The sequence below is a fragment of the Ostrinia furnacalis genome, unplaced genomic scaffold, assembly GCF_004193835.3.
Source record: "Ostrinia furnacalis isolate ACB-3 unplaced genomic scaffold, ASM419383v2 OfSCF4694, whole genome shotgun sequence".
In the NCBI taxonomy this organism is placed as follows: Eukaryota; Metazoa; Arthropoda; class Insecta; order Lepidoptera; family Crambidae; genus Ostrinia; species Ostrinia furnacalis.
The window spans coordinates 1,199,993-1,214,281 of NW_021134933.1; the positions used below are offsets into that span (position 1 = coordinate 1,199,993).

A 14,289-nucleotide genomic window follows, 5' to 3' on the forward strand; every position below is an offset into this window, starting at 1 on the left:
GCCATTCAACGCTTCGTTAACAACGAAACTGAAAATTGCTCTAGATTTGTAATTTTGATAAAGACAAGTTAGATTTCAAATAAAAACCAAAGATTTCGAAGTAAAATAAGCATTTTAGTTAAAATTAAAATTGTCTCTACCTGTAGCGGAGAATAATGTTGTGGCAGGCCTTTGTTCAAACGATCATAGCAAATGTTGTGATAGGGATAAAGACATGCGATTTTTGGTTTTACGAAGGTAATACGATAGAGAATAATACAAAGTAATAAAAACCACCGGTTATAGGGGCATTTTTTGAAGAAATTTATCAAATAACCAAAAAAAACACGAATTTAAAAGCAGATTTTTTTCAAAAAGTATCATGTTTTATTATTTGTTGGCCTTTTTTGTGTATTTTGTGTATTTTTTTAGTATCGCCTGTTATTTAGCATTATTACTGTTTTTATTTTATCCGGATATACACCTTGGTTTAAAAGTTATTACGTTTTCTTTACAATAAGTAATTGAAAGAAAAAAATTCTATAAAATTTTTTAAAAAAATCTCAAAAATTTTTTGACCTCTTTTTTGTCGATAAAAATAGGTCTAGTTTCATCTATTTTCATATGTACACTTTAACGTGACTCACACTGTAGGAGAGGTCGAATGTCTGTACATAGAAAAAAAATTAGCCAAGTGTAGGGTTCCGTTAGTTGTCCGTCGTTACCAGAATATATTTCAGAAGCAAGCAATTACTTAAATCTAAAGTCACTTTTCATATTATTTTCTTTTAAGGAATTTTTACTGGTTAAGAAATTGTATAATACATGAGTGAAATGACTATTACTCTTAAACTAACTAATGTATCTTAACCGTAAGTTCATGAAAAGCAGTATTATTACAATTTTTTTTAGATTTTTCAAGCCAACATTTTGGTTTTTAGAGGGGGGGGGGGGACGCCCTACTCGAACAAAAATTGGCACTTTAAACTTTAACATTTTGCAAACGGAACCCTAAATCGAAAAATGGTCTTAGAAACCCCTAAGCAATTCTAAAAGACGTATCCAACGATACCCCACACGATGGGGTAGAAGAAGAAAAAAATTCATCCCCACTTTACATGCAGGGGAGTTACACTAAAAAATTTTTTTTACAAAATTTTATTCTACCGTTTTGTCGGCGTGATTAATATACATATTTCCACAAAATTACAGCTCTCTAGTGCTAATAGTTTCCAAGCAAAACCTCGGACAGACAGATAGACAGACATATCGAAACTATAAGGGTTCCTTGTCAGGACTACCGGAACCCTAAAATGCTTAAAAACATGTCAGGGGGATGTAAAAAAAGGAAAAAATAATATATATTTTTTTAATTTTTTGTTTCTCTGTTTGTCTGCTTATCTGTTTGCACGGGCTAATCTCCGAAATGGCTGGACCGATTTCAATTAAATTTTGCATGTCGATCGATCCCTTTATCCCCGGTCAACATCTTAGATACTTTTTATTTTAACCGACTTTAAAAAAGAGGGGTTATAATTTCAACAAGTGTTGTACCTATATCGTTAGGTTAAACCGATTTCCATGCGGTTTACAGAAAAGTATTTGGTATATTTATCTATAGGTACTAATATTTTGTAGGTAATATTAGCCCTTTTTTTCGTGCAGGTTCTGGGCCAAGCTTCCATACATTTTGGGAGATCATCTTTTTAATTAAATGCCATCTAGTAAACTATGGATGTATCTAAAAACACCCTTACATGTCTGATGTATCACAGAACCTAAACAAGTTTTCTTTAATAGAATAGTGTATGCGTTCTGCACCCCTCGTTAGATGTCGCTTCATTTCCCCAAAGCACGCAACCCCTGCAAAATACCGAACCAAACATTTGCAATCCTGAAGGCAACTAGATGTCGCTCCGCGCTGAGCGCCGTTTTCTTAGCCCTCGGTGTCCAGATTTTTTTTCCTGTAAAGACCCTCGGCGCCCGACGCTGTGAAAGCATACTTACCTGGCGTAGGGGACACCGTGATCACGAAGGCGGTTCCCCCAGGGCGAGGCCGGTCCATTGCACTGCGGACGGGTTGACCCCTGCGATTATCCCTAATGCGGATAACTCGGACGCGTAATTTTTGGTAGTGGGGACTGCGTACGCGCCGTCCCCCCCTTAAACTCTTGACACAATTTAATTGTAATCCAAGTCCTTCTGTGATTTGCAAGAGTGCTAGGTCAATCTCTGGCACAATGTATGATAGCATAATGTTCTTATCCACACGAAATAATATCTGTTTTTACCAAATACGCAAAGGCGTACCGACAGCGCACATTAGGTGATAAAACGCGGGCACGAAATGCATGCGCGTCATTTCATATTATTTTATCGTATCGTCGCGACATGTCTAATCTAATCTAAATAATTACAACTTAAAGGTGACTGACTGAAATAGTGATCTATCAACGCACAGGACGGATCGGGCTGAAATGGCAATGCCAGATTTTGTATGGAAAGTGGCGTCTTTTTTTTTTNTCATACATTCACACAATACATTAGACGCCATGTTGTCATAAACGACATATTATAAAATCGCTGTGATTTAATATTCTTAATCATTAATTTTATGGCAAGTGTCCATCAGGAATCATTGTTCTTACACACAGAATCGTATTATTTCGCTTTCGGGTAGTAATATGTCAAAATTGTTGGTTCTTTAGGCGAACAATGTATGGAGAACGAACATTGTCCTTTCAGTATGTTAGATATTGCCTCAGATTGTAACTTAATTATATTATTAAAGTACTATCAAGCAGCAATTAGGTAGATAAAATTGACGGGAGAATAGATGATCTCAAGAAGTTACTATAAGACGTTGGATAAAAAAAACGGGACATAGTGCTTTGTGTAGCATTCTTAGGCTTACATCCAGCAGGTGACTGTCATTGGCTGAAATGATGATGATTTTATCAGTCAGTGCTCTACTGTTTAAATGTACAGCACTGATATAATATCAACATCTTAAACCAACATAATTTTGTTGAGTGATTTTAATTAATTTGACATTGACAATGTATCGACCTACTTCTGAAAAGCTCTGAAAATACTGCCCCGACCTTCAGGTGAGCTGAAGGTGTGAATGTGTTTGTTCATACAGACGGACGAATTATTTTTACACATTTCCACATTCTTCACGGGTCGGCTGACTTCAGGAGATGTTTCATTTGAATTTGTAGATAGCGAACATACTTTAGACTTAGCTTTATCGAATTTAAAGAGTTTTGTGCGAATGTTATTTAATTTTATTTTGGGTTTAGATTTATTATCTACCTACTGATTTGTTATACTATTGTGTATGTCTTAAACCTGTAGGAGTATAGTTGAAAGAGATTTGAAAATAACAAAGCACTGCGTCAAACGATGTGGTATCGTCGGACGAGACTTTTGTTGAAATATTTGGTTGAATATAAATATTTTCATCATCATCAGTGATTAGTTTTCGATGCGTAGTAAGCAAGACCTCTCTAAAAGTTTCAGCAAGCGGCCAATAGAGGATTTGGCGTACATTCCACACCCCATAAAGGTTGGAAAGGCATGACTTTTGCATTTTTGTCCCATAAGTGCCTCACTATGCATTCACGAGAAGAGCCTAGTCCAGCCAAGGTTTGTTAAATATTGTTTAAAATGTCGATGAATATCACAATTTAACAAGTGGAATTACACAATATCAATAAACGGTCTTAGTAACAAAACTAAGTAAATACGTTTTTCTCATGACCCATTGAAACAGAACCGACAAAAATCTGCGTAAAATTTAGTCTAGATCGGATCTGAGATATCCAAGAAAACAAGTGTTGGCATCACTGTTGTACGGAATTAGCGTCTGAGTAACGGCGCCCGCGCATAGCAAATTGGGATTATCTGCCCATCTGTCATAGGAACGAAACGCGCGGTTCAAATGTTGAATTTAAGTTTGGTGGTAACCCAGCGTGGGAAGGCCACCTGTCTGATGGACGGACGATCTGTTTTGTGAGGAACTATAATATTAAAAGGCGATTTTACATTGTGTGTCCCATCTGACAACCGAATCTAGGACCACCTTCGAACTCCTCCTATGTTCTTCTGATTAATATCGTTGTGGGTCCAATGACAGTTTAACTTTCCCCGGGGACAAAGTTGACCTTCACTGGTTGGGTTTTTATTGGCGGTCAAGCTGTAGATCCTGGCTACACAAGAGTTGTAGCGGCGGGAAAGAGAGGTGGGAATAGTACCGTTTTAACCGAATCTAGGACTTTTGAGTCAAGAGTACCTACTAAGTCTCAGTCATCTCTACAACTAATGATCCCAAGTGCAGAATTTATATATTTGGATTTAAAGTATACACTGAACTATTTATTCCCAAACGTAGGTTAAAAAGTATTACGGGTACAAGACGTTGGATTTATAGTAAGTACATCATCATAATCATTTTGTGGCCAATAGGACGTCTTATGTACATTACCATTGTACATAGGGCTCCCCCAATGATTTCTAGACTGACCGTTTGGTAGAGGTCTGCATCCAGCGGGTTATACATAAACTTAAAATAACATGAATACAGAATGAATATTTTTATACAATTTAGATCAGTCTCTATTTACACCTTAACTAAATTTAATCTTTTTCTTTCATTTTTAATTTTCAAAAAGCAAAGCTATTAACTAAACACCTCGCGAGCTATCAGCGCTGTAGTCGGGAATCGAACACCTGCCCGCTTAACCTCTGTTTAAATATAGACAGACGAAAATACCCAGCCAATTAATACCTAACAACATAGAAATGCTGGTTGTCCGGGAAGTATCCGACTCGTATATTGCGGTTGGGAAAGTGATAAGATAATTAATATTATAAAAAGGTAATTTTTGGTTAATTTTTAGAGTTGGTTGCACCATCATAATAAATTTAACTGTAACAAACAAAAACTGGCGGTTATTTTACGTTAGTTAGTCGGTTAAAGTGGTGCAACTTCTAGGGATGGTCCTTTTATTACTCTTTTTCTTTAAAAAAAAAGGATGTCAACAACTGTACCAAACATAAAATGTTATTAAAAAAATAAATGTATCTGCAAAGGTAAAATTATTTCTTTGACACCATCCTTATCATTCTTTGACACGTTATAACATTTTAAAAATGTAGATAACTCAAAATATGTAGGTTGGTAACAATATTTTTTATGTGTGAATCATAATGCTGATATTAAACCTCTTTAGGAAATCAGTTGCCGAAGTGTTTGGTTTGTGGAATCGCTGGAAAATAAAGTTAATGAAAATATAAAAAATTAGAAGTCTAAAGTTCAGGTTGTTAGAGAAGAATAACTTCCATTTTTCTGCACAAGTAGACTGTGATTTCTGTCATTCCCAGTAAAAAGTACGTACCTAAGTAGACTACAGACTAGAGATTGTCTAAAAACCTAGTTTTATTACATTATGTAGAAAACCCTTCTTGGGTGGTCGAGTAAAGATTTATTCAGGTCGGATATTTATCGGACATTATTCGCATTGTACACTTGGCACTGCGATTCCGAACATTGTTTTTAAAGTTTATCTTTTTAAATTTGTAAACAAGTTGTTTTGTCTTTTAAATAAACGTTTTTAAGATTTTAGATAACAGTAAGGCTGAGTTGCACCACTTAACTTTACTATAGCGATAACCGGTGCTTTTTGTACGGAGTTTGGCAGATTTTTGACGTTTGTTAAATTAAGATGGTGCAATCCAGCCTAAGGCTGAGTTGCACCACCTAACTTTGACCGTGACTATGACGATAACCGGTGTTTCTTGTATGGAGTTTAACATATTTTTGACGTTTGTCAATGTTAAAGTAAGACGGTGCAACCCAACCTAAGAGTACCTATAGCTAGTACGTAGATTTGTAAAAAGGTACATATCTGTATAATTATGCGGTCACTGAACAATTTGTGATCCTATAATGAAATCATTCACATGATGAACACCTAGAAGCGGGCATTGCAGGACCGGTCGCTAAGGATATTCTTGGGGGAGGCCTTTTTCCAGCAATGGACGTCATTTGTCTGAAACGGACGAAAGAGCGTACGATATTAATATCGTTGAACGATACCTCAACCACTTCTTTTCTGAATCCCCATTAAACGTTTGCATCACGGTATAACACGATCGTATCAATTAATCATGCACTTCCACTCCCGCGCATGCCAAATTGCCAAGAAAGTGACGTCGCCATTTTGTGATTAACGTTACGTTAAAAACATTTTCTCGATGTTGTTTTTCTCGATATATTTTTATCGATATAAAAGCAAATTGTTAACAGCACGAGTGATTTAACTTTGAATTTTATTTTTTAATGGTTCAAAGATTGTGGTAACTGTGGCGCTTTAATTTTTATTTGTCTCTATTTTGAAGCAGTATTGCCACTTACCAAGAGCGTAATCGGGTAGTCAACAGTGTAATTTTTATAAATAACTAGCTGACCCGGCGAACTTTNTAAGTTTTGTAAGAAATTGCAACAATATATTGCGATATTTTTTTATTGCGCTGATTCTGCTCCATATTGATGTCTGGAGCATTTAATGGATGGTATTGTTTGTTTACACATACAATCTCACTAGTTTGATGCAATTTCTTACAAAACTTTGCGCGCAAAAAGCAAATTAGTATGAAAATCATCAAACTTCTAATGCTCGTAACTCAGTTCAGACTGAGTTTAGAGGTATACATGTCATAGTAAGTTTGATTTATTACACTATTTTGTAATCAAAAAACAAAGTTTGGTCGATGGCCGCGCGAAAAAAAGAAGACGCCAATTTCCGGCATTGTCTTTTACAATCTTAATATGTAGTTCAAATTATCCATTAATAACACTACACCGAAATTGCTGCTACTATCACGCTGCTAAAATCATGTTATTTTTTCTCTTAAAATTATTATAACTCCCTTTTAAATAACATCACTCATTACTTGGTTATTTTTTCTTTATACATTATAATCGGGCGCTGTCCCTTCTTTTTCAATATCCCAATAATTATTTACACATAATAATATCCCAATTAGTTGGTCATCATTAATAAGTCATTAGTCACACATGCATCATTTTTATCATTGTTTTAATAGATTCATATTGATATTTATGATGTAGTTTCACTAAATATGTAGGTATTTTAATTAAATGCCATGTAGAATGTAGTAATCTATGGATGTTTCTACAAACTTCCCTAACGTGTTTGGTAAACCACTGAGTCTAAACAAATTTTCTCAACAAAAAAGTGTCTGAGGCCTGCGCCCCTCGTTAGATGTCGCTACATTTTCCCAAAGCACGCAACCCCTGCAAAACTGTAACCGTACCAAACATTTGCAACTCTAAACGCAAGTAGATGTCGCTCCGCGCTGAGCGCCGTTTTCCTAGCCCGCGGTGTCCAGATTTTTTTTCCCGTAAAGACCCTCGGCGCCCGACGCTGTGAAAGCATACTTACCTGGCGTAGGGGACACCGTGATCACGAAGGCGGTTCCCCCAGGGCGAGGCCGGTCCATTGCACTGCGGACGGGTTGACCCCTGCGATTATCCCTAATGCGGATAACTCGGACGCGTAATTTTTGGTAGTGGGGACTGCGTACGCGCTGTCCCCCCCTTAAACCCTAGACATGATTTGAATCGATTATCCAAACTTAAGGCATTCTGTAACAGAAGTGCTGCTGGGTAAACCTCAGCGCACCTTATGGAAGCTTAATGCGATGTTAAAATTTATGCTATAATAACACTATATTTATTATTATTCTGTGCTACTATCAAGTGTTTTTTTTTTAATATTTAATTGTTTTGAAAAAACGTGGTATTTTTTAAACGGTTTTATTAACTCGCCCTGTTTATTTTCTTTGAAAATGTATAACTTATTTTGAAGTATTTGAAGTAATCGCTTCTTGGTTGGATTTCTCCTTTAACTATAAATATTTTGCTAACAACACATCTGACTTAAGTATTTTTGTTCATAATCAGGCGCTGATATCCCCCATAAACATAAACAATACCCTATTAATAATCATCACATAATAACTCAATCACATAAATGCATTATTTTTATAATAATATTTTCATTGTTTATCGAGTCAATAACATGTTGTGGTTACTCTAAATACTTTAAATAAATGCCATCTAGTAAACTATGGATGTATCTACAAACTTCCCTTGCGTGTTTGTAATACCACTGAATCTTAACAACTGTTCTCAACAGAAAAGGGTCTGCGGCCTGCGCCCCTCGTTAGATGTCGTTTCATTTTCCCAAAGCACGCAACCTCTGCAAAACTAACTGTACCAAACATTTGCAACTCTAAAAGTAACTAGATGTCGCTCCGCGCTGAGCGCCGTTTTCTTAGCCCGCGGTGTCCAGATTTTTTTTCCTGTAAAGACCCTCGGCGCCCGACGCTGTGAAAGCATACTTACCTGGCGTAGGGGACACCGTGATCACGAAGGCGGTTCCCCCAGGGCGAGGCCGGTCCATTGCACTGCGGACGGGTTGACCCCTGCGATTATCCCTAATGCGGATAACTCGGACGCGTAATTTTTGGTAGTGGGGACTGCGTACGCGCCGTCCCCCCCTAAAACCTAGACATGATTTAAAACGATTATCGTAGCCAAGACATTCAGAAATACGAGTGCTGTGGGTCAACCAACCTCTAACACAGTACACAACATAATAATGGGCTTTATCTTACCTACATAAAATTTAGTCTCTATTTTTACCATACATGCGTATTCCCAGTTTAATGCGATATTTATACTATAATAACACTGTAAAGTTACAATTTGTTGCTGCTACTATCAACTGGTATTTTTTTAAATATTGCATTGTTTAGAAAAACGTGGTATTTTTTAAACGATTTCATTTAGCTTGCTCTTTTTATTTCGTTTGGAAATGTATAACTTATGTATTTTGAAGTAACATCGTTACTTGGTTGGATTTCCGTGATTTCTCCTTCTACTTTAAATACATTATTATATTTGGCTAAAAACACATCTGACATAAGAATTTATGTTCATAATCAAGCGCCGCCATCCTCCATAAACATAAACAATATCCCAATTAATAGTCATCACATGTAACTCAGTCCCACATGCGTTATTTTTATAACAATCTCATTTTTTATTGATTTCTAACATGTGGTTGGCAACCATTGGTTGCCCTAAATACTTACTTTAATTTAATGCCATCTAGTAAACTATGGATGTGTCTACAATCTCCCTTCTTACATGTTTGCTGTTTTAAGGAATCTAAACAACTATTCTCAACAGAAAAGGGTCTGCGGCCTGCGCCCCTCGTTAGATATCGCTTCATTTTCCCAAAGCACGCAACCCCTGCAAAACGAGAACCGTACCAAACATTTGCAACTCTATAAGCAACTAGATGTCGCTCCGCGCTGAGCGCCGTTTTCTTAGCCCGCGGTGTCCAGATTTTTTTTCCCGTAAAGACCCTCGGCGCCCGACGCTGTGAAAGCATACTTACCTGGCGTAGGGGACACCGTGATCACGAAGGCGGTTCCCCCAGGGCGAGGCCGGTCCATTGCACTGCGGACGGGTTGACCCCTGCGATTATCCCTAATGCGGATAACTCGGACGCGTAATTTTTGGTAGTGGGGACTGCGTACGCGCCGTCCCCCCCTGAAACTCTTGACACGATTGAAATCAATGTCTTTCCGTAATACTAGAGTGCTAGGACAACCTCTAACACAATGTATGAAAGCTTAATGTTCTTAATTCTTATCCACACGATATAATCTCTATTTTTACCAAATACGCAAAGGCGTAGCGACAGCGCACATTAGGTGATAAAACACGACCACAAAATGCATGCGCGCGTCATTTCATATTATTATTATCGTGTTATCGCGACATGTCGCGGAGTCGCAAAGACAGCTAATCTAAATAATTATAACTCAAAGGTGACTGACTGACTGACATAGTGATCTATCAACGTACAGGACGGATCGGGCTGAAATTTGCCATGCAGGCAGGTAGATGTTATGACGTAGGCATCCGGTAAGAAAGGATTTTACGAAATTCCACCCCTAAGGGGGTAAAACGGGATCCACGCGTACGAAGTCGCGGGCATCCGCTAGTATATGATATGACGCCATAATGACGCGCGCATGCGTATTGTAGCCGCGTCTGTCGCCGTGTTTTGTCGTCGAATGTGCGCTGTTGCGTATAGATCTTATCCATCCTTTATTACTGCGAAATAGCTGCTAATATCACGTGGTATTTTTTTTTAGAAAGAAAGAAAGAAAGATACATTTATTACAAACGACCTATTCCATATTTATGAAAGTGTGTTATCTATTGGTAAGAAAATATCTACTTCTTATTAAATGACATCACTTCTTGGTTGATTTATCGTGTAATTAATATTTTGTGCAAAGCACATCTAACTAAATTATTTTTTTCTCTCATAAACTTACACAATATCCTAATAATTGATAACTTATTACGTTATATCCCAATCACAATTAATCGGTTATCACCAATTACTCATTAGTCACACATGCATTATTTTTATAGATTCATAATTTCATATTAATAATTTATGATGTGGTTTCACTAAATATTTTCATTAAATGCCATCTAGTAAACTATGGATGTAACTATAAACTTCCCTTACGTGTTTGGTAAACCACTGAGTCTAAACAAATTTTCTCAACAAAAAAGGGCCTGCGGCCTGCTCCCCTCGTTAGATGTCGCTACATTTTCCCAAAGCACGCAACCCCTGCAAAACTGTAACCGTACCAAACATTTGCAACTCTAAACGCAACTAGATGTCGCTCCGCGCTGAGCGCCGTTTTTTTAGCCCGCGGTGTCCAGATTTTTTTTCCCGTAAAGACCCTCGGCGCCCGACGCTGTGAAAGCACGGTAATACTATCATACAGTATTGTAACTTCATATAAACGGACGAAACGCGAGCTTTCCTTCGAAATTCAAATCTCGGTATGCGCTCGACATGCAAAAGTCGGGGGTGTCGCGAATGTGCCACAGTAATAAACGGACTATGTGTTGTTTTTTAAACAGTAAGCGCTCTTTTTTTATGAAAATAATTACAAGTACCTATTTATACAGGGTGTTAGGTAAATGGGTTTATAAGCCGACACTAGCCCATGTTAACATTAAATGGTATGGTGAAGTCAGTGATATCATCATTTATTTTTTTTTAATTTTCATACAAAATAAAATTTATAAAATCTGATTGTATGAAAATTAAAATTAATAAATGATGATATCAATTTTCTGACTTCACCATACCATTTATATGCACATGTTAACATGGGCTAGTGTCGGCTAATTAACCCATTTACCTAACAACCTGAATAATAATCAAGCATTTTGTACGCCTCAGTCGAGGCGCATACATTTTACAGTCGCAAATTTATAAGATTTGTTTGTTACTAAATCTTAACACAATTTATTTTTTTAATTAAATCTACTAATCACAAAACAACATGCATTTTTATCCTATTTCATTCACAAAGAATTTAATTTGTCAAAATAAAATAAAAAATACATTTACAAAACTAGATAGAAATTCTAAGTAGGCAGATGTCATGAAAATAGGGCCTGCAGGTGGGCAGCCCTATCGCATGTTGTCATACCGTGAGGTTCCGCGCGGCTGTTGACATTTATTTCAAAAATATTGTCGAGTTAGAATACTGTATAGATAGTATTACCGTGGTGAAAGCATACTTACCTGGCGTAGGGGACACCGTGATCACGAAGGCGGTTCCCCCAGGGCGAGGCCGGTCCATTGCACTGCGGACGGGTTGACCCCTGCGATTATCCCTAATGCGGATAACTCGGACGCGTAATTTTTGGTAGTGGGGACTGCGTACGCGCTGTCCCCCCGGAAACTCTTGACCAAGGTCTTCGATTCCTGCAATCTCACCATGTTGAGTATGATACCAGCGCAGGATGACAAACTACAAACCTGTCCTAGAAAATCATCCCCTTTTACTTTGATCTGCTGGTGAAACTTCTCATTTAACGCAAGATGGGTTTTCAAACAAATAATTTCACGAATACCTACACTTGAATAAGAACGTCTACAATAATAGTCTACACTACATGCATTTTTTTTTCCAACGCATTTTGTTACACATTTTCTTACAACCTATGGCATGTGGGCGTAGTGTGAGTTTACATCAAACGTATTCGATGAAGATTTTAGTTCTTGTATGTATCCGCACTGGAACGCTGTACAATCCGTTTTACATTTATGTAATTTTTTACGCACTCGATATCGTATACGTTTTCTGTAAACTCGCACTACGCCCCCTGAACATTAAATTTTAACACTTCATGCCGCGCAGGACTCAATGAGGGCTATCGTTTTTATACTTAAGGCGATTAGAGTCCTCAATGACCTTGGGCGTTTGACCTTCACGCCGCGAGCAACACCCGCGTACCCCGCACCAAAAACTCCGATTTGACACCGATCAAAAATACACGGGCATAGGTAGATACAGAATAGAAGCTCNGATAGTTCTCCTACCACTTTAGCGCTCACCAGTTGGTGCCACTGTCTTCGCTACTAGCAAGTGACAGGACCTTACTCTACAGTGGCGCTAACTGGTGAGCGCTAAAACGATAGCCCTCATTGTATCTTCTCGGCATCCAGATTTAATTACTAATCACCCTCATTCTCCATCAGGTCATGGCGCGAAAACATCAAGCTTGTCAACACAGAGCGCATCAAGATCGAGAACAAAGACTACCACACCGACTTCACGATAGTGAACGCTGTGCGCAGAGACACCGGCAAATACAAGCTGCGCGCTGAGAATTGCAACGGGTTTGATGAGGAGACTGTGGAGCTTACTGTGTTGAGCAAGCCTGGATCGCCTAAAGGTGAGTTTGGAATATAGACTTTATTTAATGGTAATTAGACTTGAAAAACACGCAGGCACAAAAATGTATGAATAACACATATTACAAAATCATATCTGGCGATTATTAAAAAAAGTAACAATTAAAATGCCGTAGTAAGCAATGATATATCATATAAACATCTTAGGTAGTAAGTTGCGTTGATACGCCGTCATCTGTACAACGTGACACATTTTCGGAATTGGTAATGTATACAAATAGGTACATATAATAATTTGCAGCAATGAATTTTTTGAAAGATTTTTGATTTGGTATACAAAATACTTATTCTTGTATGTGTAGCTCCAAATAAATGTAGGAATTGAAATGCGGTTCTAATTCCCACGTATTTATTTGCCCGAGATAGAAAATAATAAAAATAATAATTCAAAACAATCGTCGTTCGTCTACACGTCGTCGTACGTCACACTCACACACTCTTCCTTGAAACGGAACATAAGGATATGTGAAAACATCCTTACGTTCCGTTTCGCACTCATATCCTACATAAATGTCAACAAAAGAGTTTCACATCTTCTTGTCTTGTATTTCTTAGACAAGCAGCACAATTAAGCCTGATGAAACTAGTAAAAAAATATACGCAATCAGCTGGGTTCTTTCTCTCAACTCTTTTACATAAAGAATTTGAAACATGAATACCATTTCCTCTCCAGGCCCGTTGGAAGTATCGGACGTCCACGCCGAGGGTTGCAAGGTCAGATGGGAGAAGCCAGAAGACGACGGCGGCTCCCCCGTCAAGGAGTACGAGGTCGAGAAGATGGACCTCGCCACAGGCAAATGGGTGCGCGTGGGCAGGTTAGTCAACTCATTTTATCCTGCATAGGATCCTGTAAAAAACGGGATGTCTCCGTGGGAAAGAGCTCTTACGCCCGGAATAGAGCTCTGTGATTGGTTCGTGTGTCACCCTGTGCATCCATGCGCACTGTGAGACCTCATAGTAAGGTTTGTGAATACGGGCGTACACCGACAGTTTGAAGCAGCTAGTACCTACAGCTTCCAGCTGCAACTGCATAACAAACTTCTATGTAAACACTCACGGAACCGCTCGAGCAGTTGTCACTGCTTCGGATGGGTGGCAGCAAGGAAGACCTGTTGATTGAAAAATTAAAATAGCTGTTGACTATGATGTCTGTGTATATTGATCAGTAGGCTAACTGCTCGAACTGTCCGTATATGGCAGGTCAGTGCGCTTTATCTCAGGATTAGGACTCTAAATCAAATTACACATTCTGGTTGCAAAATAGCTTCCATTACAACTACATTAGGCCTGGTTACCACCAAGCTGAAAAGTGTCGGGTGTATTGGAAATAATGAAATCTTTAAAACACTTTTCCGCTCTGCTTCCCTCTGCTCCTTTTGAAAACCGGGCCTAAGATCCAATTGTTTCT

At 38.1% G+C, this 14,289-nt stretch overlaps 1 protein-coding gene and 5 non-coding genes across 6 annotated transcripts in view; all 6 read left to right on the plus strand.

The window, feature by feature from the left end:
- The window catches only part of LOC114359916 (twitchin-like), a 94,413-nt gene that overhangs the window by 59,358 nt on the left and 20,766 nt on the right, over positions 1-14,289 (plus strand). The window contains exons 80-81 of the mRNA XM_028314467.1: positions 12,666-12,862; positions 13,555-13,696. Of these exons, the coding sequence (XP_028170268.1) occupies positions 12,666-12,862; positions 13,555-13,696 (339 nt within the window). The remainder of the gene's footprint in view (positions 1-12,665; positions 12,863-13,554; positions 13,697-14,289) is intronic.
- On the plus strand, positions 1,979-2,140 carry LOC114359939 (U1 spliceosomal RNA). Its single transcript, XR_003656467.1, has one exon. It is a non-coding gene; the product is annotated as a U1 spliceosomal RNA (small nuclear RNA).
- Positions 7,444-7,605, plus strand: LOC114359935 (U1 spliceosomal RNA). The gene has a single exon (XR_003656464.1). It is a non-coding gene; the product is annotated as a U1 spliceosomal RNA (small nuclear RNA).
- On the plus strand, positions 8,409-8,570 carry LOC114359932 (U1 spliceosomal RNA). Its single transcript, XR_003656461.1, has one exon. It is a non-coding gene; the product is annotated as a U1 spliceosomal RNA (small nuclear RNA).
- LOC114359933 (U1 spliceosomal RNA) lies at positions 9,469-9,630 on the plus strand. Its single transcript, XR_003656462.1, has one exon. It is a non-coding gene; the product is annotated as a U1 spliceosomal RNA (small nuclear RNA).
- Positions 11,698-11,859, plus strand: LOC114359937 (U1 spliceosomal RNA). Its single transcript, XR_003656465.1, has one exon. It is a non-coding gene; the product is annotated as a U1 spliceosomal RNA (small nuclear RNA).